The following is a 27,785-nucleotide window of genomic DNA, read 5'->3' on the forward strand; positions in this document are numbered from 1 at the left end:
GCACATCACAAATTAAATCCGGAAAATCACATTGTGGAAAGTATATGAATTTATTTGCATTCTGCAGAGGGAAATAAGTATTTAATCCCTCTGGCAAACAAGACCTAATACTTGGTGGCAAAACCCTTGTTGGCAAGCACAGCGGTCAGACGTCTTCTGTAGTTGATGATGAGGTTTGCACACATGTCAGGAGGAATTTTGGTCCACTCCACTTTGCAGATCATCTCTAAATCATTAAGAGTTCTGGGCTGTCGCTTGGCAACTCGCAGCTTCAGCTCCCTCCATAAGTTTTCAATGGGATTAAGGTCTGGTGACTGGCTAGGCCACTCCATGACCCTAATGTGCTTCTTCCTGAGCCACTCCTTTGTTGCCTTGGCTGTATGTTTTGGGTCATTGTCATGCTGGAAGACCCAGCCACGACCCATTTTTAAGGCCCTGGCGGAGGGAAGGAGGTTGTCACTCAGAATTGTACGGTACATGGCCCCATCCATTCTCCCATTGATGCGGTGAAGTAGTCCTGTGCCCTTAGCAGAGAAACACCCCCAAAACATAACATTTCCACCTCCATGCTTGACAGTGGGGACGGTGTTCTTTGGGTCATAGGCAGCATTTCTCTTCCTCCAAACACGGCGAGTTGAGTTCATGCCAAAGAGCTCAATTTTTGTCTCATCTGACCACAGCACCTTCTCCCAATCACTCTCGGCATCATCCAGGTGTTCACTGGCAAACTTCAGACGGGCCGTCACATGTGCCTTCCGGAGCAGGGGGACCTTGCGGGCACTGCAGGATTGCAATCCGTTATGTCGTAATGTGTTACCAATGGTTTTCGTGGTGACAGTGGTCCCAGCTGCCTTGAGATCATTGACAAGTTCCCCCCTTGTAGTTGTAGGCTGATTTCTAACCTTCCTCATGATCAAGGATACCCCACGAGGTGAGATTTTGCGTGGAGCCCCAGATCTTTGTCGATTGACAGTCATTTTGTACTTCTTCCATTTTCTTACTATGGCACCAACAGTTGTCTCCTTCTCGCCCAGCGTCTTACTGATGGTTTTGTAGCCCATTCCAGCCTTGTGCAGGTGTATGATCTTGTCCCTGACATCCTTAGACAGCTCCTTGCTCTTGGCCATTTTGTAGAGGTTAGAGTCTGACTGATTCACTGAGTCTGTGGACAGGTGTCTTTCATACAGGTGACCATTGCCGACAGCTGTCTGTCATGCAGGTAACGAGTTGATTTGGAGCATCTACCTGGTCTGTAGGGGCCAGATCTCTTACTGGTTGGTGGGGGATCAAATACTTATTTCCCTCTGCAGAATGCAAATAAATTCATATACTTTCCACAATGTGATTTTCCGGATTTAATTTGTGATGTACTATCTCTCACTGTTACCAATAACCTACCCTTCAATTATGGGCTGCTCATGTCTTTGTCAGTGGGCAAACTTACAAAATCAGCAAGGGATCAAATACTTATTTCCCCCACTGTAAATAATACAGATGCACACTGCTGATCAGCATTAGCATAAAACATTGTGCCTAGCAACAGGTTGGAGAATAAGTGTGGTCCTGACAATCGGCCACACTTATGTGGCCTTGTCCTAATGTTAATCTGTAAGTCCAAAAAGACATTTTAAGCATTTTTAAATTCTTTACCTATTAGTTTGAAATATACAAACAAGCAACATACTTGTACAGAAAAACTGGGTAAAAAGAAGGAAAAAGATGGACTATTCCAGTACTATCGTAATAATGACATTTTAAACATTTTATTGTGGGGGTCCAGTTGAGACAAGAACTCAAGTTGTACTGGTTACTCCCAAATTACTTTCTTGGCTATCTGAAAAGAAAATGAGCTGCTGTTTTGTTATATAAATTTTCTCAAATTTTGTGTTCAGACAAATGCAAACATCGGTCAACCCAAACATCAACATATATGGAGGAGTGGCCTAGTGGTTAGGGTGGTGGACTTTGGTCCTGAGGAACTGAGTTTGATTCCCACTTCAGGCACAGGCAGCTCCTTGTGACTCTGGGCAAGTCACTTAACTCTCCATTGCCCCGTGTAAGCCACATTGAGCCTGCCATGAGTGGGAAAGCACGGGGTACAAATGTAACAAAAATAAAATATCCAGTCAGAAAAATAAAGGCAAGCAAGTATTCATATACTACTACTTAACATTTCTAGAGGGTTGCACAGCACTGTACCATTTTAACACAGAAGGACAATCCCTGCTCAAAGAGCTTACAATCTAATGGACAAGTGTAGAGTCAGTCAAGTAGGGGTAGTCAAATCTATACAGATTTTTAAAAACCCAGAAAGACTTCTAAGTCACAAATTAAAATACTCAAGCCCTTTATTACATTTATCATTAGGACTGTACAATAAAATCACGTAAAGGTTGCCACATTTTAACAAAACAGCCAATCTAGTTGGCACTTCCTTGCAGCTATACCCTCATGTTCCCATGCCATTAATATTACATGCAATGAGCTGCTGACCCAATTGCTTGGAAAGCAGCAACGTGTCCACTGACTAACCCCTATAATCCATCTCCAACAGCCAGATGGAAAGAAATTAATCGCTGTTGCTGTTTCTCCAAGAGATTATTTTTAATTTTGCTGTAACTGCAGTGGATGTTTAGAAAGTACTTGCAGTAGTGTGAGGCCTGCCTAGCATCCAGTGAGCCTACATTGGCCTCATTTTTCCTGACAAAACAATGCTGTTCTACATCCCCAAATGGAATTTATCACGGGATCCAAAAACCATACAAAAGATATTGAGTCTGTTATTGCTATCTGTCTTTAAACACACACCATTGCACAGAAATTAATCATTTCCTCTGGGCATACATGCATTTTTGGCTCTAGCACTATGCCTAATTCCAGTTACTGTGTCTATAAAGCTTGTGCATGTGTAGACACAGGCCCGAAACTGCTGAATTGGGGTATTGTGATATACAAGGAAATGACCATGCTTTAAATGATGCAATTGCTCTCTGGCATAGGAATTGTATCTGAAAACTGAAGGCGTGACAGTGGCTTGCACTGCAGGCTAGCTACAGTAGATAAAAAGGAGGGTTGGGGGGGGGGACTGAATTGGAGTGGGAAGGGAGTTGAGAAGTGCATTAGAAACATTTCCATTCTCTAAGAAGCAAAATCACAGAAATATAGCAGAAATTGCTATGGAACTTGTATTTGTTTATTCTCAAATTTGATTTATCACACAATTTGGATGAGAGGAATATGTGTGAAAAAGGCTGGTTTGGTACCTGCCCTTCATCCTCTATTCATTTTCACTAGGTTTAGTGCTTGTTATCTGCTCAGTCTGTTGAATAACCTGAGTAGAGGTGAAATGATGGTCAGTGAGGACTAGGAGGGGGCAATTTTCATTTTGCAAGCACAGCTGCAAACTCGGTGAGAAAATATGTGTATATTGTCAGTCTGAAAACAGCCTAAGAGAAAGGTACTGGCAGACTCTAGCATAGGAGCCAACTTTTCAAAATGATTGGGGGTGCTAAGCCTAATGGAAATAACCCCTCCCTGGACACATACAAGGAATTGTCTCAATATTGGGGGTGCTTAAGCACCCACAAAGTCGGCTCCTATGGACTCTAGTACACCCTTTCACTACTGATATATTTTCCAACAAAAACAATGAGCATACTTTTGAAAATGCCAAAGTACGCACACCATTTCAATCTCTGCCTTTTCCTCAACCCCGGAACATTTTCATTAAATGCAGTTCAGAGTACAAGCGTTGTCCTAATCAGAGGCTGAGCAGTTTTAAAAGAGTCTGTTTCTATACATAAAGTCCTGTTTCACCATGGGAATGGCTTTGAAAATAGTTCACTGATTTTAGAATTTGTTTTCTACGTGTAGTGCCTGTTTAACGTGCGAGAAAGTCCCTATATAAAATAACTCAAGTTCTGCTCCCAACCTTGTCCTTTTCTACCCCAACCCCAGCATCCCCTATTTCCTTACTTTCCATCTCATATTCCTCCCCCACCACCATAGAATCCAGAATCAATCCCCTTTTACCTCTCAGCCTCCCTCCCTGTGGTGTCTTATCATGTCTCTCCTTCTTTCCTGCCCCTCCCCACCTCTTCTGCATCTCTCTCCTTCTCTCCCTCCCCCCTTTGGTGTCCAGCATTTTTAGCATTCTTTCCTGCCCCATAATGTCCAGTATTTCTCTCCTTCATCCAACTCCCCACCTCTTCAGCATCTCTCAGTGTTGTTCAAAGTACTAGTCAAAGTACTTATGTAAAAGTAAAAATAAATGTATATTTTACTACTTACGTAAAAGTTAAAAGTATAATGAAGAACATATTTAAAAATTTACTTAAGTGAAAGTAAAAAGTTATTGCCTGAAATAAGTTAAGGTGGGGTTGGGCTGATGTCAGTCTATAGGGAGGGATGGGGAGATAGGGAAGGCTGGGTTTGATTCTGGATGGATTGGGGGGTAGGGAAAGGAAGGGCTGATGTTGGGCTACAGGACAATTTCAAATTTTTGGTCCTTTATTCTGTAATTGATGAGGGTTGGTCTGTGTTCTACATGTGACTGAGGCGAGAGATTCTGCTGTGTGGCATGCAGTTTGTATGGGGGATCTATGAGTTTGACTTGTCTGGCTTTTCCAATGGGACACGTATTACTGTTGTGTATATTCACTGCTGCCTTTTTAAAGGTACTGTTATTGGCATTCATGTTCAGAATTGGAGTTAAGTTTTGCAACAGGCTCTGAGAAGCTTATTTGCAGGATTTAGTGTTACTTCACAAAGTATCTGGCAGTGAAGGAATTTTGGTTGCTATAATTGAGGTGCTCCCAGAATTTGAATACATTTTTTCTATGGAAAGCTGTCAGGAAACGTTCTAGTTACATTCTGTATGTCTAATTTTGCTTATTTTTATCAGTGAGAATTCTGGGACTTTGCTTCATGTGTTTATTTATTTATTTATTTATTTGTGGCATTTATATCCAAGTAACAAAGTAAGGGGAAGCTCGCTCAATTAATGTACAATCCTCAATACAACACAATGGAGCGAGTTAAACTCAGCAAGGGCACTGCTGAGTTTAGCTCGCTCTATTGTGTTGTATTGACATTTATATCCCACATTATCCCAAACGAGTTTGAGTTCAATGTGGCTTACAATAAACAGTATAGGATACAGAACAAAGAATAATGCATTAGAAAGTAATTAATTGTAAGAATCCAATTTTACAATACAGTATCATAAACATACTGGGATAGCTATGGATGTTTAACATTTAGAAAATCTATTATGAATGAGAAATTGTACATGAAGCAAAGAGAAAGTTAATGGTAAATAGAGTAATAACCAATTCAAGTAATAATTAATTGTTTGAGATGTGGTTGTTTTTTGTGAGGGTTTGATTGAATAGGAACGATTTGAGGATTCTGCGGAATCTAATATATTCCTGTGTATTTCTTATTTTGGGTGGTAAGAAGTTCCACCATTTGGTTTCTAGGTAAGTGAAGTCTGCAGAGTGGACAGTTTTGTAGATCACTTTTTTGCAATTTGGGAGGTGTAGTCTGAGATAGTTTCTTGCCTCATATTTAGTGTTTCTTTGAGGTAAGTTTATTAATGGTGCCTTATAATCTGGAGCTGTGCCATTTAGCATTTGAAAGATAAAGGTACATAATTTGAAGGTGATGCTCGCTTTGACAGGAAGCCAGTGTAATTTGATTAATAAAGGAGAGGCACTTTCAAAACAAGAGATTTTATATGATCCTGGCTGCAGTGTTTTGAGCTGTTTGGAGTTTTTTCAACAGGTACTCCTTACAGCCAGCATATATGGCATTACAATAATCAAATTGGGATAATGTTATCTCCTGCTGCATATCAGTGGATAGCTGGCTTGAGGGTATTTAACTGGCCAGGTGCCAGTTAAAGCTAAAGAAAGCATAGCCTGGTAGTGGGCTTTTGGGTCTTCTCCCATGTCTGACTATGTCTGACACCAGCTCTGGCAGATGTACATTTCAAAAACTGACATATTCTAATCACAAGATAAATATGCCATTACTTTTCCACATTTTTTTTTGTCTGGTCATTTTAATTTTCTAATCATGTTTGTCCCAGTCGCTGGTTTCTGCTTTCCTCTGTCTTCTGTTAACTCTCTTGCCAAGGTCTCCTGACTATTTGACATTTCTTCTCTCTCCATGTCCATTATCCATCTCCCCTCTTTGTTTTCCTGTCTTCTTTGCATCCCCACCTTCCTCTGTACAGCTTCTCCCCTTTATGTTTATATCCCCTTGTCGATCATCATCCCTCTGTGTTTCTATTCCCGCTGTGTCTCTTTGTCCAGTATCACCATTGTATCCCTGTCCATGTTCTTCCCTCAAGTCCAGTATCTCCCTTCTTTGTTCCTGTTATCCCCCATGCCCAGCATCTTTACTTCTGAAATGTTTGCAAACTGTTCAAAATACCACCATACGGATATTAGCTCAAGCCCAAATCTTAGACAGACTAACTCTGATTTTTCACAAATATCACTGCCTAACTGGCTAAATAATTCATAGTAAGATTCTTACTGTGACATACAGGGCCATTCATACAGGACTGCCTCCGTGTCTTACCTCAAATATATCATCTTATGTTCCTCCGAGGCCACTCCATTCTGCAACAGAACATGCCTCTCAGTCACTTCAGTTTTCACTCCCAGTTTGTATCAACCCGAAATAGTGCTTTTTTTCATTCTTTCTCCTGATTTATGGAGCACACTCCCTCTTTCCCTTCATGCTGAATTTTTGTATACAAAATTTAAGGCCACACTACAGACACATCTCTTCTCACTGGTCTTTCCAGGCCTAGTGGGTACTAGACTCAGTGGACAGCATTTGCCCTAGCGTTGCCATTTACTTCTTCCCCTAATACTATCCTGTTTTGCATGAATATTGTAGATCTTTTTCTACACTTGATTGATTTTTTTTTACTGTAAACCACTCTGATAGCTAGTTTGAAGAACAGTATATCAAGAAACTAAATAAACAAACATCTCCCTTCTATATCCACCCCCTTCATGTTCAGTATCGTCTCTCTGTGTTCGTATCACCCCATGTCCAGCATTACCTCTTTGAGACCATATACTCCCACCTATGTCCAGCATTGTGCATCATTTACTATGTTACTATATTGCTCCTCTGTGTCCCTATAGCATCCCCATCTAACATCTTCCTTTTGTGTCCTTGTCCCTATGCTCCACCAATAGGCAGCCTTTCCCTTTTGTATCTCTATACTGTGGTCCATTGTTTGCCTCTCTCCTCTCTTTCCCTGCTATGTTCATCATCCCTCCCTCTCTCTTCCCCCCATTTCCACACAGCCCTGGTCCAGCATCTTGCTCTCTCGTCTACCATGGGTTCAACATTTCTCCCCCTCTTTCCTTCATCCTAATGAGCCACCATCTCTCTCTAATTTTCCCTTCCCTCCCTAGTAGTCCAGTATATCTCCCTTCTCTTCACCTCGTTCCGTTGGTCCAGCATCTGTCCATCTTTCTTCCATCTTCTTTCCTGCCATGGTCCTTCAAACTTACTTTATGAGCGGCGGCGGCAGCTATTCACACAGGATGCTCCTGGGTCTTCCCTCTAGCACATCACACATATGCGGAAACAAGAAGTTACATCATTTAGACATGGCACAGCAGAAAAAAGGTCATGGATCCAACTGGAGACAACGTGTATGAGTCTCTGACACTAACAAAGTAAGTTTGAAGAACCATTGGAGGAGAGAGGAAAAGAGGAAAGAAGGTGGAGAGATGCCAGACCCGCAGGAGAGGGCAGAGGAGAGAGAGAGAGAGAGATACTAGACTGCAGGGGAGGGGTGAAGTGCACCTCTTCTGGGTAGACTTGAAGGTGAAAGTGGCCCACCCATGGCTAGGCCCCTAAATTATAGTAGTTCAAATTTCTCTGTGAAGTCTCCTCCCATCACTCTCAGTGGAGCAGAGTGCTCACCACTGCTGGAAATTGTAAGGGCAAAGAATTTGATTTATCACAATTTATATTTATTATATGCAGGTATTTTTTCTGTTCCTAGTGGGCTCACAATCTAAATTTTTGCACCTGAGACAATGGAGGGTTAAGTGACTGCCAAGTGTCATAAGGATCCACAGTGGGACTTGAACCCAGTTCTTCAGGTTCTAAACCCACGATACTAACCATTAGGCTACACAACAGAATTCTCTCATGAAGCAGCTAGAAGTCTCTGGCATCTAAGCACAACAGAAACTACAAATTCATGTGTTTAAAAAAACAGTAGAACCAGACAATCCCATAGACCCGGGGTCATAATGCAATAGTGATCATAATGTGGGTCCTGCCTAACATCCTGTTATCACTGGATGAAGATACTAAAAACCTATTTCTGTAGTATTGAATTTTTAAAAGGAAGACTGATAAAATGAGGAATTTTGTTAGGGGAAAAAATAAGAGTGATTTTCGGGGTCAAAATTTTGCATGAGGCATGGGCACTTTTTTAAAAAGACTATTTTGGAACCTCAGATAGCATAAATCCCTTGCTTCTAAAGAGATTGAAAGAGGGTCAGATGACAGCCAGCATGGTTAATGGTCAGGATGCTGAGCTGGATGGACCCTCTCTGACTCAACATGGCTTTTCTTATGTTCTTGGCTTTTTCCAGCACATGTGCCAAGATTTATTGAAGAGCAAGGAGGGTTTGCAATTTATCTGGATCTGTCTCCAAGATTAATGTGTCACTGCACATCAGGTACCTTTTAGGCTTACAGAGCATCAAATCTCTGTGGCTTAGTCCTATAAAGTGAACCTTAAAGCAGATGGAACTGCTTTGGATATTATATGCATGTGGTCTATTTCCAAAAATAATCAAGAGAGGAGGAAATTAGAAAAATAAAAATAGACAAGAACTAAAGAAAATCCCATAATAAATCATTAAAATCACATGAAAGGAAAACAGGATAATCTGTAGGTATGAGAAGATGATTGAAAAGCAAAGCACAGACCGTTGTATCTTAGGTACATTGTACTGTTGCAGTTAGCTTAAAGTAAAACTCCATTGCATTGTTGCTGTGATGCCTCCCTTTCCCCTATGTCAATGGTTTCCAAACCTGGTCCTGGAGGCACCCCTTTTTCAGGATATCCACAATGAATATTCATGAGAGAGATTTGCATGCAGTGGAGGCAGTGCATGCAAATCTCTGTCATGAATATTCATTGTGGATATCCTAAAAACCCGACTGGCTGGGGTGTCTCCAGGACCAGGTTTGGAACCATTGCGTTAGGTATTTCTCCCAGTCTGATTCAGTACATGATCTCTATATTTAGCAGATTTTACCACAGGTATAGTATAAAGCACGGGGTACAAATGTAACTATATATATATATATATAAGAGAAAGCCTTTTGAAGATAGGACCTGAGGAGTGGTTTGTTTTTTTTTACTTTCCTTTGTAGTTAGAAATTTAGAGATTACATTTAGGAGACATTTTTATTCAATTACTGTACTGCCATTTTCCACAGATCCTCTGGGAGCCTCTTAATTAAGTCTAATTGTTCATAAGAAGATGGATCGGTTGTTCTTTTAGTCATAATTAGATGTGAGACATCACTGCGCAGGGAACAGTTTCAACCACTGCTGTCAAAGCAACCATCAACATAGGTCAGATCAGTGCTAGTTAAGGGTATGGGGCTCTTGCTGCTAATTGCCTGCAAATTTCTGGAGCTGCAGTGTTGACCAATCTTGAATGGTCTAAATCTTTTGCAGCTCTCAAAAATGCACAGTAAATTACTTGTTATAGTGCCCCATGTACCTAACTGCTAAATGTTGACTTCAGTCACTAGAAAGCCAATCTACAAAGCCAATGCCTGGCCAGAAGCAGTCTTTTTAAAAATTGTGTGGTGGATAGAACCCACCCACCCACCAGATTCTAAATATGGCAATTAAAGTTGCACGTGCAACTTAATTGATTAGTTAGCCAATCAGCACCAATAATTGGCTGATAACAGCCAATTCTCCGAGGACAAGCAGGCTGTTTGTTCTCACAATTGGTCGTTGTTGTCGTTCATGGCAGCCCAGGAACCGGAAAGAAATTTTGCCAGCAAAAATAAAGACTTTCGGGAATGTTCCGTCACGCGAGCAGGACAAACCGCACATGTGCGAACAACTTCCCACCCACCACACGAGCGTGCGTCCTTAGTCTTTTTTTATCCGCGGTTTGGTGCGGCAGTGTTTTTCGCTCCACTCCATCAGGCCCAGGACCAAGACTTCTTTCGCGATTCTTGTTCGCTTTCTTTTTCTTTTATATCCTGTATATATATATATATATATTTTAACTAGTTTCTCGTACTTTTCTTATTCTTTTTTGTCCATTTTTAAGTTTCCTTTCATTTTCGACGCGGCCGGCCTTTAGGCCATGCGATCAGGTTCTTCCCTTTTTTGTGCCCTTCCTTTTTGGCACAATCACATCATTTGATTTTGCCAAGGCTGTGTTTTCTTCCATATCATCGAAGACACCCAGCGGCTTCAAGTGTTGTACGCGGTGCAACCTGACTATCTCAGGTACCGATACCCACGCCTGGAGTATCCAGTGCCTTGGGCCCGACCATAGCCCAGCCACTTGTAGTCTGTGTCTTCGTATGAAGAAACGGACTCAAGTGTCTTGAGAAGCCCAACGGGAAAAGCTTTTTGGGGCTCAGTCCGGACCTTCGACATTGGTACCGAGGTCGGTGGCGGCAGCATCGACAGGAGCATCAACGTTGGGAAGCAAGGTAATGGCTGCTGAGAGACCAACTCGCACTGGGAGCTGGGAGTCGTCGAGTGGATCTCCATCTGTCTCGAGGCCTCCTGTTATGCAGGCCCCCCGGGAAAGACCTTCGTCGGACCCGGCCCTGAGGAGATGTGAGGATTCCACGTCCTCCTCTTCGGTACCAAGGAGACTCGATGACGGGTGTCGAGCAAAGGCTAAGAAGCATCATCATCTATCTCCTTCGACGCATGGTACCGGGAGCTCTGGGGCGTCGAGAGAGTCGGCACCTGAGAAGTGTCAATGCCGAGAGGACTGGTCCCCCTTAGTACAGGAGGTGTCGCTGCATCAGTCTCTCGGCAGCCCGGTACCTACTCCCGAGCCTCCACGGGTTTTGACATCGCCTGCTCCTCCTCTTGACGAGCGTATCCAGGCCTTACTTCCAGAACTTCTGGAAGGCTTACTGCAACAATCAGCTTCGGTGTCGGGGGTGCTTGCACCCTCTGTGCCTCCTGCTGTTGCAGTGCCTGGCCCTTCTCCTGTGGTGAGGTCTCTGACTACGGTACTGATTGCGGCATCTGCGTCGGCTGCCACCCAAGTCGACTCCCCTTTGACGTCGGTGGAAGAAGCTTCGCTGCAGTCGGATCAGGCATCCACGTCTCGACATCGCCACAGAGGACAACGTTCCTCGGCGTCGACACAGGTCCAGTGTCAGAGTACCTTGACACAAGTACTATCTGACACTGAGCAGGAGCACTCGTTGGAATCAGAGGAAGATACCAGGTACTTCTCTTCCGATGAGTCTTTTGGGGATTCCCTCTGACCCTTCTCCTCCGCTGGAAAGAAGAGTATTTATTTATTTATTTATTGTTACATTTGTACCCCACGCTTTCCCACTCATGGCAGGCTCAATGCGGCTTACATATTGTATACAGGTACTTATTTGTACCTGGGGCAATGGAGGGTTAAGTGACTTGCCCAGAGTCACAAGGAGCTGTATGTGCCTGAAGTGGGAATCAAACTCAGTTCCTCAGTTCCCCAGGACCAAAGTCCACCACCCTAACCACTAGGCCACTCCTCCACTCCATAGCGTTCGAACTCCTCTTCAGTAACACCTGCTGAGATGTCAATAACCTCTTCATCTGACGCGTTTGCAACAGCTGCATCTGTTTCGTCCCTCTCCACATCCTTAACAAAGCTTGCCCGCTTGTAGCAGTTCACAATGGTTGCCTGTGTAACATGATTCCAGGCTTCTTTCTGCATATGTAGGGAATCCAACAGTGATAGACTACGAGCCAGTTCAACAGCATGTTTATCTTTTGCAGTCTGGTCATCCATAACGCTCATCAGACGACGTAGCACAAGAGCCCGATAAAGTTGTTTGAAACTGGTTATTATGCCCTGATCCATAGGTTGGATCAGAGAGGTAGTGTTTGGTGGCAGGAATACCACCTTGACATTAGATAGCCTGACATCATCACTGTGTGCATGTGCAGCACAATTATCACAAAGCAGCAAAATCTGACACTTTTGTGCCCGCATTCTAGTGTCTAACTTTTTTAGCCACTGCTTCCAAATTTCCCCAGTCATCCTTGAATTTGCGTTAGCCTCATATGACACAGGAAGTCGCTTAACTTTCTTGAAGCAACAGGGCTGTTTGCTCTTTCCAATGACGAGGGGTTCCAACTTCTCAATCCCATCCATATTGCAGCAAAGGAGGATTGTCAGTGTTTTACCTCCAGTAGTTTCGGCATGTTTGAATGCAAGTGTTCCATCAGGAATCGCTCTCCAGTAGAGACCATTTTCGTCAGCATTGAAAATGTCACGAGGTGGAAACTCGTTCAAGATAGTAAGAAGAACTGAAACAACCCAATTTTCAGCACCAAAGTCATCAGCGTCTTGTTTCTCACCATGCTGTTCCTCTCCTTCCATCTTTCCAACCATCCAACAGTGGCTTTGAATTCAGTTAGTCCGATACTTTCTGCTAGCTGGTTAGCTTTCTCCATAAGCAGTGGACCACTGATAGGAAACTGTCTGCTCCTGACTTCAGAAAACCACCGAAGAAGAGCACCTTCTAACTCCTCAGCTTTTCCCGCCCGTTTTTGTTTCCATTGTGGATTTGATTTGTTTTGCTATTCTTCCAGAAGCTGGTCTTTCTGCTTCAGAACACGTGAAATTTGACTGGGATTGACACCATATTCTTTAGCAATAGATGCTTGACTTTGTTTGTGTTCTAATTTTTTAAAAACTTCTATTCGTTCAGTCAGTGTTAAAGTCTTAAAGTTCCGCCACGATGACGACCCCGGTGTATGCCCTAACAGCATTCTTTCGCTTATTCTGCCAGTGGCAGTTAAAGAGGCAGTAAATTTGAAATCTCGTTGGTTGTCACACGCCAATCGGCTTCCATATTCCATGCGCGCGCCTGCAGAGGAGTGGTCTTGAACCATGCATATAAGCAAATCTTGCACTTATCAGTGGTACGCTAAACCGGTTTGTCCCCATAAAAATTGATGGTGCCAAAAATGGGACCGAAGTGCGGCATGCAGTTAAACAGAGCATGCGCTTATCCGACGTGCACTTAAATGGAGTGCACTGTGTGTGTGTGTATATATATATATATATATATATATATATATATATATATATATATATATATATATATATATATAAACCAAGGTTTTTTTAATGTTCCAGCAAAAATAGGTTTACAAGATAGATATCAACTACAGATAGAAGTGGCATAAAGGATAAGACTCAACATGGTCATACTTCGGGAAGAATGCCTGAATTAGGAGCTATACGATCCACTAGTTATGTCACCTAAGCTCAGTTATAAACTTGAAAGGATAATGACCTGCAGCAAAATAACGAACAGCAATGAAAATCCTCAGTCTCTCCACCATCGTTACCTCCGTGTCATGACATCACTCTTCAGCTCTTGGACTGTATTGTCTTGGGCATGGAGGATTTTCTTGTTCATTTGTTCATTTCTTGTACATTCACTTTCTCAGGATTTAAGGAAATTTTGGATTTACTACTACTACTACTACTTATCATTTCTATAGCGCTACTAGATGTACGCAGCGCTGTACACTTGAACATGAAGAGACAGTACCTGCTCAACAGAGCTTACAATCTAATTAGGACAGACAAACAGGACATTAAAGTGAGGATGATAAAATAAGGGTTCTGAACAAGTGAATAAGGGTTAGGAGTTAAAAGCAGCATCAAAAAGGTGAGCTTTTAGCTTAGATTTGAAGACGGCCAGAGATGGAGCTTGACGTACCGGCTCAGGAAGTCTATTCCAGGCATAAGGTGCAGCAAGATAAAAGGAACGGAGTCTGGAGTTAGCAGTAGAGGAGAAGGGTGCAGATAAGAGAGATTTACCCATTGAACGGAGTTCCCTCAGAGGAATGTAGGGAGAGATGAGAGTGGAGAGGTACTGAGGAGCTGCAGAGTGAATGCACTTATAGGTCAATAAGAGGAGTTTGAACTGTATGCGGAAACGGATAGGAAGCCAGTGAAGTGACTTGAGGAGAGGGCTAATATGAGCATAACTCATGACTTTTTCAGTAGTAATTCTAGGCAAGTTAAGTTCATGTGCATAGATATTTTCATGTCCCAGAGGGTTTACAATCGAAAGGGGCAAGTCTACAAATAGTGTGGACAAGTGGAAAGTGATTGACATTGGGAATAATAATACAAATCTTAGCTACTTGATGCTAGGTTCAACATTAGAAGTCACCACTGAGGAAAAGGATTTAGTGTCATCATGAAAAATACATTAAAATGTGCACCCCACATCAATCTCTCTCCTCCTCTGCCACAGCGTCTCGGCATTTTGCCTGCCTGTTGCTGAACCCCTGTCCCTCTCTGATGTACCTTATAGGCGTCCCCGGCGCCTGCAGTGATTCAATTATTGCTGCCTGCGTCGGCCCTACAGGCTTCCATTGGTCAGGTCCCGCCCTCGCTTTCATCATTTTCCGTCTGGTAGGATCTGGCTGATGGAAGCCTGCAGGGCCAGCGCAGGCAGTAATAATTGAATCACTGCAGGCACCGGGGACATCAGTAAGGTACATCAGGGAGGGACAGGGGTTCAGCAACGGGCAGGCAAAATGCCGAGACGCTGTGGCAGAGGAGGAGAGAGATTGATGTGGGGTGCCACTGCTGGGTGGGCCTGTGCCCACCCAGGCCTACCTGTAGCTACGCCACTGGTGCAATTTACTGAATCTGTCCCATTGCTGCCAGTTATGCAGGCATTCTATACATTTATGCACATAAATGGTACATAATTGTAGGCAAACAGTTACAGAATTGCCCTTAAAGTGACCTATATGGTCAAAAGTTTGGCATTCCAGAAATGGAAACATTTTTTTTACAAAGGACCTGTGTGGTCTGTACTTGCTGTCAACCACTTACGTTTTGTTCAATAGACCCATCTGATTATGGGTTTCTGTAGAATTTCATTCCTAAGTCAACATTTCTCAGCCAGTTCAGGTGAGATCATAGCTATTAATGCTCTTCTACTTCCAGAACTGAATGCTCAAAGAATATAAAAAGAAAACAATCTTTTAAAAGGTCGTGAAAAATAGTACAGTTGCTTGTTTACTGTTAATGGCAGAACAGCAAGGCACAGGATGAGATGAAAAAACTGAAAGACAAATAAGGTAATTGATGGGACAGTCTGACACCAATGGAATGTATTCATTACAGGCAGAGAGAGCCTACAGCTATGACAAATAAAGTTCAATACTAGTCTGCCTTTTTTGAGCATGAACTTGATCTTTATCGCCAATTTAATTTCATTAAATGAAAAGAATGTGAGGGGGGGGGGGACATTCTCCAGCTAAAGCAAGTGCCTAAGCTTGCATAGGCTGGACTCTTGCCTCAAGTCTACCACAAAAAACAAAAGATCTTTTTATGTCCCCAGTATTACCAACCCCAGTGCCGTCCAACATTTCTAGTTGGCCTATTCTTAAATGGAAAAGATTCCCAGCACTTTTGTAGAGTTTATTTGTCATGGTTACTGAGTCCTCAGCATACGAAATCTGATTAGAATAATGTTCTAGATCTTTCTGGCAACTTTGTTGATGAAAAAGGAGTATAACCCTAGAGTGTTGTTTTGCATGAGGGAAAAATTATATTGCTGTCAGTGAAAAATGGTTTATTTTGTGAAATGCGTTAATTAGAAGGTGCTAGCTGGCTTTTTGATAGAATTTTTAATTCTTGTATGTGACTCTCAAATACCAAATTTCATTCACATCCTTTCACTGGTTTTTCTACTGAAAACAGATCATAGACACAGACAGACAGACAGCTATAACCTGAACATAAGTCATTCTATTTTTTTTTATAAAAACGCTTAAAATCCTGAAAAGTTATCTTTCTATTTACTGCATTTTACCTGACATTATTCTTCCTGTACTATGTCAAAGTTGAAGCAAGAAACAATGCTGTAGTGTACTGGTAGGAAATGTATGTCTTCCTTTGCTAATTCTAAGAACCTTATTCCTTAAAGGACTTTTCCTAATGTGAGGCATTTGCAAACTTCTATTGAGTTGAAAAAAAAGTTTTGAAACAATATTACAATACCTCAATGAGCTTCACAAATCAAGAACTGGTCAGATGTTTAACCAGAGAAAAAACACATATAGTTTGCTTTAAATCATGCCTGAATAAATAAAACTTCTGCAGGGCCGCAGAGAGGGGGGGCAGGGGGACAAAATTCCCCGGGCCTGGGCCTCCAGGGGGGCCCGGCGCTACATGTCCCCTCCCTTGTTGTCAAGCAAATTCTTCGGAGCAGGCAGTCTTGCCTGCCTGCTGCCGGTGCTAACCCTCCCCCACTGCCGGATCACTCTTTAAAAATGGCCGCCGAGACTTCTGCTGAAGTCTTGGAGGCCGCCCTGGTAAGTCTCGGCGGCCATTTTGAATAGCGATCCAGCAGCGGGGGAGAGTCAGCACAGGCAGGAAAGACTGGGGATCTTTCCTGCCTGCCCCGAAGAATCCGCTGGACAACTTGGGTGGCTGGAGGGGGGACAGGGGAGAGAAGGGAGTCGCTGGACATGGGTGGCTAGAGGGGGGCAGGGGAGAGAAGAGATTGCTGGACATGGAGAGGAGAGGAGCAGAGGGCAGGGGGAGAGAGAGAAGAGATCACTGGACAGGAGGGGAGGGCTGGACAGGAGGGCAGGGCAGGGGGGGAGAGGGAAGAGATCACTGGACAGGAGGGCAGGGCAGGGGGGAGAGAAGAGATTGCTGGACAGGAGATGAGGGGAGGGCAGGGAGGAGAGAGAAGAGATCACTGGACAGGAGGGGAGGGCAGGACAGGAGGGGAGGGCAGGGCAGGGGGAGAGAAGATATCGCTGGACATGGAGAGGAGAGGAGGGGAGGGCAGGGGGAGAGAGAAGAGATCACTGGAGTGGAGGAGAGGGCAGGGGGAAAGAGAAGAGATCGCTGGATAGGAGGGGAGGGCAGGGGGGAGAGAGAAGATATCGCTGGAGAGGAGGGCAGGGGGGGGATAAGAGATTGCAGAGGAGGGCAGGGGAGAGAGGAGAATTGCTGAACATGGATGGATGAATGGAGGGGGCAGGGAAGAGAGGAAATTTACTGGATATGGGTGGATGGAGGAGAGGCCAGGGGAGAATGGAGAGTTGCTGGACATGGATGGATGGAGGGGAGGGAAGTCAGGAAGGAGATGCACATGGATGGAGGGGAGGGAAGAGAGGAGAAATACTGGACATGGATGGATGGAGTGGAGGGCAGGGAAGAGAGGAGAAATGTTGGACAAGGATGAAGGGAAGGAAAGACAAAGGAAGGAGGTGCACACGGATGGAGGGGAAGGGAGAGAGGAGAAATGCTGGATATGGATGGAGGGAAAATTGCTGAATTTAAGGGTTGGATCGGAACACTTTCAGGGCAGACGCTGAAACTGGAGAGAGGATAGGGACAGGGCTACAGATGGTAGACAGGATGCATAAGGACACAGGAGGATGGTGGACATGGTGAGAGAAAAAATATCAAATGGAAAGAAGACCCTGCATAAAACAGAAGACACTGGGACCAAAGCGAATAGAAAAACTAAATGATCAGTCAACAAAGGTAGAAAAAGCATTTTATTCAGAATTTATTAATTGGAATATGTCAGCTTTTGGAATGTGTATCTGTGATATTTTTCATGTAAGTTTCAATTTTTCTAGTGTTGCTGCATGCTGAGTCTGACTTCTTGAGGTAACTTTCCAGTTCAGTATTTTGCCTTCATATTTTTTTTATTTCTAGTTCCTTCCTGAACAGAAGGTTTTAATACACTGAAACCTTCTGCTCACTGTACTGCTGTGGCTAGGAAAGTGAATAGAATGTTGGGTATTATTAGGAAAGGTATGGAGAACAGAAGTGAGGATGTTATAATGCCATTGTATTGCTCCATGGTGCGACCGCACCTTGAGTATTGTGTTCAATTCTGGTCGCCGCGTCTCAAGAAAGATATAGTAGTACTAGAAAAGGTGCAGCGAAGGGCGACAAAAATGATAGCAGGGATGGGACGACTTCCCTATGAAGAAAGACTAAGGAGGCAAGGGCTTTTCAGCTTGGAGAAGAGACGGCTGAGGGGAGACATGATAGAGGTATATAAAATAATGAGTGGAGTGGAACAGGTGGATGTGAAGCGTCTGTTCATGCTTTCCAAAAATACTAGGACTAGGGGGCATTCGTTGAAACTACAGTGTAGTAAATTTAAAACAAATCGGAGAAAATATTTCGTCACCCAATGCATAATTAAACTCTGGAATTCATTGCCGGAGAATGTAGTGAAGGCGGTTAGCTTGGCAGAGTTTAAAAAGGGGTTGGGATGGTTTCCTAAAGGACAAGTCCATAGACCGCTACTAAATGGACTTGGGAAAAATCCACAATTTCGGGAATAACTTGTATAAAATGTTTGTACGTTTGGGTAGCTTGCCAGGTGCCCTTGACCTGGATTGGCCGCTGTCGGGGACAGGATGCTGGGCTCGATGGACCTTTGGTCTTTTCCCAGTATGACATTACTTATGTACTTGTGTCATATCTGTTGTCATGTGTTTTTCATGTGTGATCAAGGTGCAATATTCTGCTAGAGTGTAGTATTTGCAGCCCTTTTTGTTTTGTTTTTCATTAGGTAGTGTACTGGTGTTTTAGAGCCTGGTGTAATTACAGTGCTGCTTTTCCACGCATAAGGTTGTAGCTCGTCCTGTCCTTGGAATTAGTGCTATTATGGTTTGGTAAGGTTATGAGTGGGTTTTTGCACAAGTTTGTGTATAGTGTTTTGCAGTGGAGAGATTGTGTTTTGGCCTTACTGAGGTGGCACCAAAACGTCAGAAAAGGTGTAGAGCCTAAATCATGGCACACTACCTCTTGAAGGATCTATATATAGTGCAGGGGCCGGGCCTGGTGGCGGACAGAGGTGAGCGGGACAGGGGCCCAGGGGCAGCCTTGTCCTGGCCTTGGCCAGTCTCTCGGCGGCCCTGATTATTTCACTCAAGCCTTCCCTTCAACTAAAATGACATATTTTAACAGTTTGGTGCCTGTAGCTTCTTTGATGGCTCCTTCACATTGTTCCCTGAGCATACCCTTCCCTCCTTTGTATCTTGTTCATTTAGGAGCCCTGCTACTAAGACATGTAGGCACCTATGCACGTACATCGTGTGTAAAATTAGAACTACTGCCTGGCTACCGCGTGCCCCGGGCGGTAATTCTAATTTTGACACACATCCAAAACTCGCAGCAGAAAGTAATTTCTATTTTCTACCGTGTGGCACTAATCGAGCAGTAATTGGCAGTGTACGCATGCTGACGATTACCACCTGGTTAATAGGTCAATAGGTGGTGGTAAGGTCTCAGGCCCAAAATGGACGTGAATGTTTTGCCACAGGCTTCTATTTTCGGCACAAAAAGGCCATTTTTGCAGGTGCACTGAGAAATGGACCTGCGCGTGTCCAATACACATGCCTACACCAGCGCAGGCCATGTTTCGGCACACCTTAGTAAAAGGGCCCCATATTCCTCACATTCTTTGTCCCTTTTAAGGCATGAATTGTAAATTAGGACTCCCGTCTATGACCTCTCCTTTATTTTGCTACCTTGGGGCTATTAAATAAATGTAAACAGCTTAGGTTTCTTTTTAAATTATTATTTGGAATATAGTAAATAGAAGCAAAATGTGTGTGTGTGTGTGTGTGTATGTGTGTATTTGTAAAGAAAGTTTTATTTTTGATGGCCCATAATGGAAATAAAGATAAATTGAGGAACCTGAAAGTTCAACTTTCTTTTGAACTCTGAAGTCAGAAATTATTCCAGCCTAGCACTAACTCCACCAAACTATTATTACATTGATCTATCATGTCCACTGTGTAGCCAGGAATGATACCAATATTGGACTCCAATGTGCAAGTAATGTTCCAGAATCATAACAATGCAGTTAAAAGAATAAGCACAGTTGAAAGAGCAATATGGAAGGTCACCAAGGATGGGCAACATGGGAATAATGTGTGAGTGGTGAAATTATATTTTAAAACAGAAATGCCACAAAACTGCTTGAACAAATTATTGACTATTTTAATGATGTTTTTCTTTCCTAGGAGTCACCTAAAGTTTAGATCAATAAATTGGAGAGGGGGCAGCCAATCTTTTTTTTTTCCAGGATATCCTTATAAATATTCATTTTATGTGTGTGGGTGTGTGCATGGGCATTTTTGTTTCTGTGTCACAAGGTACAGACTCTCAGCTTCAGTCTCCTGCTTTGTACTGTACCAAAAGTGGATAGTGTTCAGTTGCTCTCCCTTCCTACTGGGAGTCAGACAGAAATGGACTTAAACTGTGGCACAGGAGATTTAGGTCACTACGTGACGTTTTTAAGATATGCTGGTACTTTCATCACTGGTGGTAAGGGAAGAAATTTTCAAAGCTACTTCAGTGGGTAGAAGGTGTTTTAGCTGAGTTAATCAGCTATCTGAAAATTAGCCTCCTTAATGTTGCTAACAGTCTTCTTCTACAATCAGTGGCATATTTAAACTAGGTGTGTCAGTAGTGTATACACACCCCTATCAGACCTGGCCTCTGCCCCCACCTTAAAATCCTCTCTGCTGCAGTGTTCACCCGGGTAGCAGCAGTGGAACACCAGGACTTCCTCCCTGAACCATCCCACCCCTTCTGACACAACTTCCTGTTTTGTGTAGGGCAGGATGGTTCAGGAAATAAGTCCATGGCAGGCCACAGGCAGCCTATGAGGTGAAAACTGCAGCAGAGAGGATTTTAAGGTACGGGGGGGGGGGGAGCACAGGAGGGCAGGGAAGAAGACACCCAGTACTTGCACAGATTGCATTTTCCATACAATAAAAAGTATGTCCAGACTTTGTCCCAATATGGACAATTTTAAAATTGCCCTTAATTAGAACAGGAGATTGAGATGTCTGTGTGGGATGGTTTGGTTATAATAAATCTTGGGTTGAGATGAGGGGGTGGACTAGATGAAGTTTTAGGAGTACCTCCTACACCTGTCTTTTCTTTCTAAGATTTATCGTGCACAAACAAGAAAGAAGGTTTCATTCATTCAAGGTCATATGAAGAAATGTCAGTGTTCAAGGTTTCCTTCGTAACAGGATTCTCCAAGTTCTGCTTTGGTGTCCTTTCTCTATTGTTTTCATTATATTTTGCTCTTACATTCATGTAAAAACAGTTTGGTCAAGAGATTTTTTTGCTGGCATTAACCTACCTGTATCAGTTACCTAACAACAAACAAGCAGACCAGCAAATCTGAAGTATTGTGTTGTTTATTAAAACATTTACCAGACGTGGCCATATTTCATCCACAGGTTGCATCAGGGGTAAAAACTGGTACAAAAAAACATTTGAATTAAAATCATATAAATCATAAGAAATAAAAATAAAATCAAATAGATATCAATGAAAACTAACATGCACAATCTTAACCAAAATTGAAATATGTATAAAAGGTGTCTGCCACATGCATAATTATTTGGCTAGTGCAAATCAGTGTTAAAACTATGTAAATAAACAATGTAAATAAAAAAAACTGATGAAGCAAATAAAATTGACACAACAGTAGCTTCAAAAATATTAAGCAACAGTGACATAAAATATTTAAATATCTTAATCTAAAGAATAAATATTTGCTACATGCAAAGTCAAACAGATGAATGGTTACAATTTACCTAGTTATGACAAACATATTGGTTTAACAGTGTAGGCTCACAAACAGAATCATCCATGCACAGCAGTGAATATATGTTATTCCAAAAACCAAAATGGACACATACCTATGGAGGATTAAAACAACACCCTCCCAAATAGTTAAATTCAATCCAAACAGCCTTTTTCTTGTTTTTTCTTTTAAGGCTGTTTGGATTGAATTTAACTATTTGGGAGGGTGTTGTTTTAATCCTCCATAGGTATGTGTCCATTTTGGTTTTTGGAATAACATATATTCACTGCTGTGCATGGATGATTCTGTTTGTGAGCCTACACTGTTAAACCAATATGTTTGTCATAACTAGGTAAATTGTAACCATTTATCTGTTCACCAAAATATCATCAAAAAGCAAGACAATTTCCCTCTATTTTCTTACTACAGAGGAAAAGGCTTCAGACGCTCAGTGAGCCGATCTTTTAAATTTATAGGCTCACTGACTCGTTTGGCGGCGCTTCGATTTCTCTGCAAAGCTTAGCCTACCACGAGCATCCTCATTAGCCAAAAAACCTCTGCATAATTTTTTTAACTTTTTAACTTTTTAATCCTTAGTAGTGTCACTTTATTTCATTTAACTTAAAAGGTACACTTATCTTTGAGATCTTCCTGTACTGAAAAGATGCAGCGTACAGGAAGATCTCAAAGATAAACGGTACTGCTCCTTAAGAAGCTGTTGGCGAAACGGGAGCTCGCTTTAGGGCGTGCCGGGAGTCCTGTATGAGAAAGCAGCAGAAGATAAGTGTACCTTTTAAGTTAAATGAAATAAAGTGACACTACTAAGGATTAAAAAGTTAAAAAGTTAAAAAATTATGCAGAGGTTTTTTGGCTAATGAGGATGCTCGTGGTAGGCTAAGCTTTGCAGAGAAATCGAAGCGCCGCCAAACGAGTCAGTGAGCCTATAAATTTAAAAGATCGGCTCACTGAGCGTCTGAAGCCTTTTCCTCTGTAGTAAGAAAATAGAGGGAAATTGTCTTGCTTTTTGATGATATTTTGGTGAAAAGTGTGAGCAAGCTCCATATTGAGTATTAACCATTTATCTGTGCAACTCTGCATGTAGCAAATATTTGGATTAAGATATTTAAATATTTATGTCATTTGCTTAATATTTTTAAAGTTACTATTGTGTCTATTTTATTTGTTTCATCATTTTTTATTTACATTTATTTATAACTGTTTTTACATTGATTTGCACTAGCCAAATAACTATGCATGTGGCAGACACCTTTTATCTATATTTCAGTTTTGGTTAAGATTGTTCATATTAGTATTATATATTTTATTATTTGTATTTTACTAGGTGTTTTGATTGGTCTGTATTTGATTGTATTTATTTATAATGGCATCTTTATCCCACTTTATACCAAACAGAGTTCAGGATCAATGTGACTTACACTCCAGACAATTTTGTACATACATAAATCTTCTGATAAAGGAAAAATGTTGAGTAAATCTTCTAGATACGGCCATAAGAAACTTTACAAAAGTTAGCTTATGAATTATTTGGGTTGAAATGCATAACAAACATCAAATTATAAGCAGTTATACAGGATAAAGTTTGAAATAGCATTTTGCATAAAAGTGGTTATTCCTGTCTTCCATTATCTTGTTGCAGGAACCTTTTGAAAAGAAAAGTTTTTAATAATTTGCAAAAGTAACTGCAATCATTTACAGATCTAACAGCCCTTGGAAGAAGATTCCACCAATTACTATATTGATAGGAGAAGTCAGCAGAGAGGACTGTTTTGTAAACAATCTTTTTACAATTAAGATGATGGAGAATTAGGAATTCTCTGGATCCATGGATGGAATTATGCGTAGAAAGGTCAATCAAAGGGAGCATATAGTCAGGAGCTATTCCATAGAAAATTTGGAATGCAAACACACATAATTTGAAGTCAAACCTGGATTTGATTGGAAGCCAGTGTAATGAGTAAAGGAGTGGTGATGCCCTGTTAAATCATGAGATGTTATATACAAGTCTTGCGGCAATGTTTTGGGCAGTTTGTAGTTTCATTGTGACCCTGCCCTTGCATCCTGCATACACTGCATTACAATAATCAAATTGGGATAGTACTAAGGTTTGGGCTAAGTTTCTGAAAAACATTTTTGAGAAAAGGGGTCTAATTCTTTTCAACCTCCATAAAGTTTTAAAGACTTTCTTTATCATTAGAGATACTTGCAGATCAAAAGAAAGGTGTTGATCAATTGCAATACCTAGAATTTTCATGTTCTGTCCTAGTGGGAATTTACATTGATCTATGACAAATTCTTTGGCAAGGTATGAATGGAATGGACTAGGAATTTGTTTTTTTCCCCATTTAGTTTCAGTTTGAAGGTGGATGACCACAGTTCCATCAGATCTAGTCCTGCTTTAACAATATTCAAAACTAGTAAAAGAGGCCCGTTTCTGGACCAAATGAAACGGGCGCTAGCAAGGTTTTCTTCCCCAACACCCCCCTTCTCCCTCCCTCCCTACGTACCTACCGACCCCTTGGTCATTCAGACGCCATTGCTCCACGCACCGTACGCCATTGTTCCGCCCTCGACATCATCACGTTTGATGCGAGGGCGGGGCCTGGCGACTTGGCGATTTCGGTGGCTTCACCACCACGAACCCTTCAAACCTGTCTTGAAGGAAGTGACGTCAGTGGCTTGGCTTCACTGACGTCAGTGTCTTCAGAACGTTGAGGGTGAGTTTTATTATATAGGATGTCGCTTAAATCGTTATTGAAAGGTATTTGTATTCTTATGATTTATATGATTTTAATTGAAATGTTTATTTTTGTACCTGTTTTTATCCCTGTCATAGCCTGTGAGCGAAACATGGCCACATCCAGTGACAGGTTTAATAAACAATACAGCGCTTCAGATCTGCTGGTCTGCTTGTGTGTTGATCGCTACGCTTAGTTGCGGATCATCACCTCTTTTAGCTGTTTTGTTTTCAGCAGTTACCTATACAGCAAATAATATTACTAGCCCTAGATTATTGGAATAATTTCACACATATGGTAAAATGCCATCATCAAAGACTGAAATTAATATTCTTACCGTTTAAGTTGTAGATTGTTAGAACCACAGGTTATAAGCAGGAAACTGACTGCTTACTAAAATGATCTCTCATCGTTGAAAAGAATGAACATTCTTGGTAGACTGAATGGCTGGATATGTCTTTCTGCTTTAATCTACTGTATTATAATGTCTTTATTCCTGCAGTAGTCTACTAGCTGCATTGATCCTGAAAAAAAATTGCATTCAGGTTGTGATGCCTTTTATTTGCCCAATATACGATGTATCCAAAGATGACATGTGCGTTGCCCTGGTCAAAGAAAGATACTCGTTTAATTCCTGGGATAGCTGGTATTTAAAAGAAAAAGACTTGTGGGTCAATATTCAGCTGGGGTGTTCAGCACCACATCCAAATTAAATCCAGATATTCAGTGCCATTCTCCTTATAGCAACTGGTGCTGAATATCTAGATGTAAACACAGAAGAACCAAGTCTTCACAAGAGTGTACAATATACAACAACACAGCGAAGCTGACTTAAGAAACAGTGGGCGACGCTCCAGATGGAAAAAGACTATTTACTGAAGGATGAATAAGAGTCGACACAGCTGTGTTTTGGCCAACTAGGCCTGCATCAGGAGTCTCTGTGTTAATTACAATATTTCACTTGAAATATTTGTCATCGCTAATGTATCAAAACAACAGATTGGTGCTCTGTATGCACCGAAATAGAACAAAGCTTTCAAACTACGAGTTCAGTCTTGAGGTTTTACTGCTGATTATAGCTTTGATCTATTTTGATGCATAGAGCACACCAATCTGATGTTTTGATACATTAGCGATGACAAATACTTCAAGTGGATGATTGTAATGAACACAAAAGACTCCTGATGCAGGCCTAGTTGGCCAAAACACAGCTGTGTCGAGTCTTATTCATCCTTCAGTAAATAGTCTTTTTCCATCTGAAGTGTCATCCACTGATTTTTAAGTCATCTTTGCTGTGTTGTTGTATGCTGAATATCTAGATTCAGTGATGACTGGCACCACTATCTAGATGGCAAACCAGGTGAATTTAAAACTGCCTGTTTACTATGATTATGATGATGGTAATGATGATGATTCCAAAGCTTAATATACCACCAATTGCATAGTATAACTATCCAGATAAAGTGAGAAGGTGTTCTCTTGAACTCCCTACCGCTGGAACACACACTGGAAAACTCACGCCAGAACCGAATCACCAGCAGCAGCAATCCTGTCCTCATGTGCCCCCCACAATCTCTCATTCCTTCTTCCTGTTGTTTCCTAACTCAGTTTTCTTAAAGCTTCCATTGAGAGCTCAAGGGTTAAGGAGTTCCAGAGAGGAAGGTCTCATTACAATGACCTAGGAGGGTTAGGATTGGGGAGGGCATGGATTGATGGGGTTTTGATCAGGAGGGTGCGGATGCTTCACTAGGGGTTTAGGGCAGCATCACACCCCCTTTATATTACAGCCCAGGAGCTTCAGGCCACACTTTGAGGACTAATGCTCATGGGCTAGAGAACTAACTCTGCATGTGAGGTGGCTCACAGGTAGAGTTATCCCTTTATCACAGGAGTCAGCAGCCTGCGGTACAGAGATACTTCAGGATAGTGACTTCTGTGCTAAATCAAGTTGCAGTAAAAGTTCACTTTTTACCACACCTTGATGGATTAGCCAACCGAGTATCTGATTATGAATGAAATAGTCTTGATGGGGAGTATTTAATTCTATTAAATGATAGAACAAGTATTATGAAAGAAACTGAATTTCTGATTTTTATGTATTTTGCTGTATTTCCAGCTTATTCAGAAACTAACAGATGTGGCAGATGAGTGTCAGAATAATCAGCTGAAGAAACTGAAAGAAACTTGTGAAAAGTAAGGCATGGGGCATTCATATATTTATACAAAAATCATCCTGGAACTCTAGATCGACAGACTGTCTTACCTCATTTTCCCCTTTTTAAGAGAAAAGAAAGAACTAAAGAAGAAAATGGACAAAAAAAGGCAGGAAAAGATCACAGAAGCTAAGACTAAGGATAAAAGTCAGTTGGAAGAGTAAGTGTAAATTTCTTTTGTTTCTGATGGTATTGGTTCAATTTAAGATCATTTAATAGGTCCCAGTGTGCATCAATGTCCTAGTTCATTGCATGAGAAGTGAGTCAACCAATGTCAGGTATATTTTACTTTGTATGTACCTTTGTTCCCAGCTTAGAATATTTCAGATACAGCAAGTTAGAAATAAATTTACTACTTTTAAACAAATGCTTAGGGCAAGAACATGTATGATCTGTAGTTTGTGACATAGATTCATAGCTCCAGGCTACACTAAGCTGATTCTAAATGTCCACTGAAAGAGCTTGAATGCACATCTTCCAGTCGATGTTCTTATGTTCTTCTATTGAACATCAAATCCTAGCAGTTTTTCAGCAGGGCCAATAATGAAGTCTCTGTAACTACAAAATTATTCTAGGTCAGTGTTTCTCAAGCCAGTCCTGGAGTATCCCCTGGCCAGTCTGGTTCTCAGGATATCTACAATAAATGTGCATAAGATAGATTTGCATGCACAACCTCCACTGCATGCAAATCACATGCTTATTCATTATAGATATCCTGAAAAACAGACTGGCTAGGGGGTATCCAGAAACAGCTTGAAGAAACACTTTTCCAGGTCCCAGACCATTTATTATCACCATTAAAGTCCTCCAAAATAATACTGCATATCGAAAAGGGCTTCCTGGATTTTAATCGTGTTCTAGGAGGGTTCTTCGTATCATCATACAAGGAAATTCTGATATTTTGAATCAC

The 27,785-nt window shown here is 41.8% G+C and overlaps 1 protein-coding gene across 5 annotated transcripts in view; it reads left to right on the top strand.

Moving 5' to 3' along the window:
- Nucleotides 1-27,785, top strand: part of PLCB1 (phospholipase C beta 1) — a 1,287,346-nt gene that overhangs the window by 997,296 nt on the left and 262,265 nt on the right. For all 5 annotated transcript variants that reach the window (XR_003941444.1, XM_030196316.1, XM_030196317.1 and 2 more), the window contains 2 exons: nt 26,779-26,855; nt 26,946-27,035. Coding sequence is in view for 4 of the 5 variants with exons in the window: in XM_030196316.1 (XP_030052176.1) it covers nt 26,779-26,855; nt 26,946-27,035 (167 nt within the window). In the remaining variant the exon portion in view is untranslated. The remainder of the gene's footprint in view (nt 1-26,778; nt 26,856-26,945; nt 27,036-27,785) is intronic.

The sequence above is a fragment of the Microcaecilia unicolor genome, chromosome 3, assembly GCF_901765095.1.
Source record: "Microcaecilia unicolor chromosome 3, aMicUni1.1, whole genome shotgun sequence".
Taxonomy (NCBI): domain Eukaryota; kingdom Metazoa; phylum Chordata; class Amphibia; order Gymnophiona; family Siphonopidae; genus Microcaecilia; species Microcaecilia unicolor.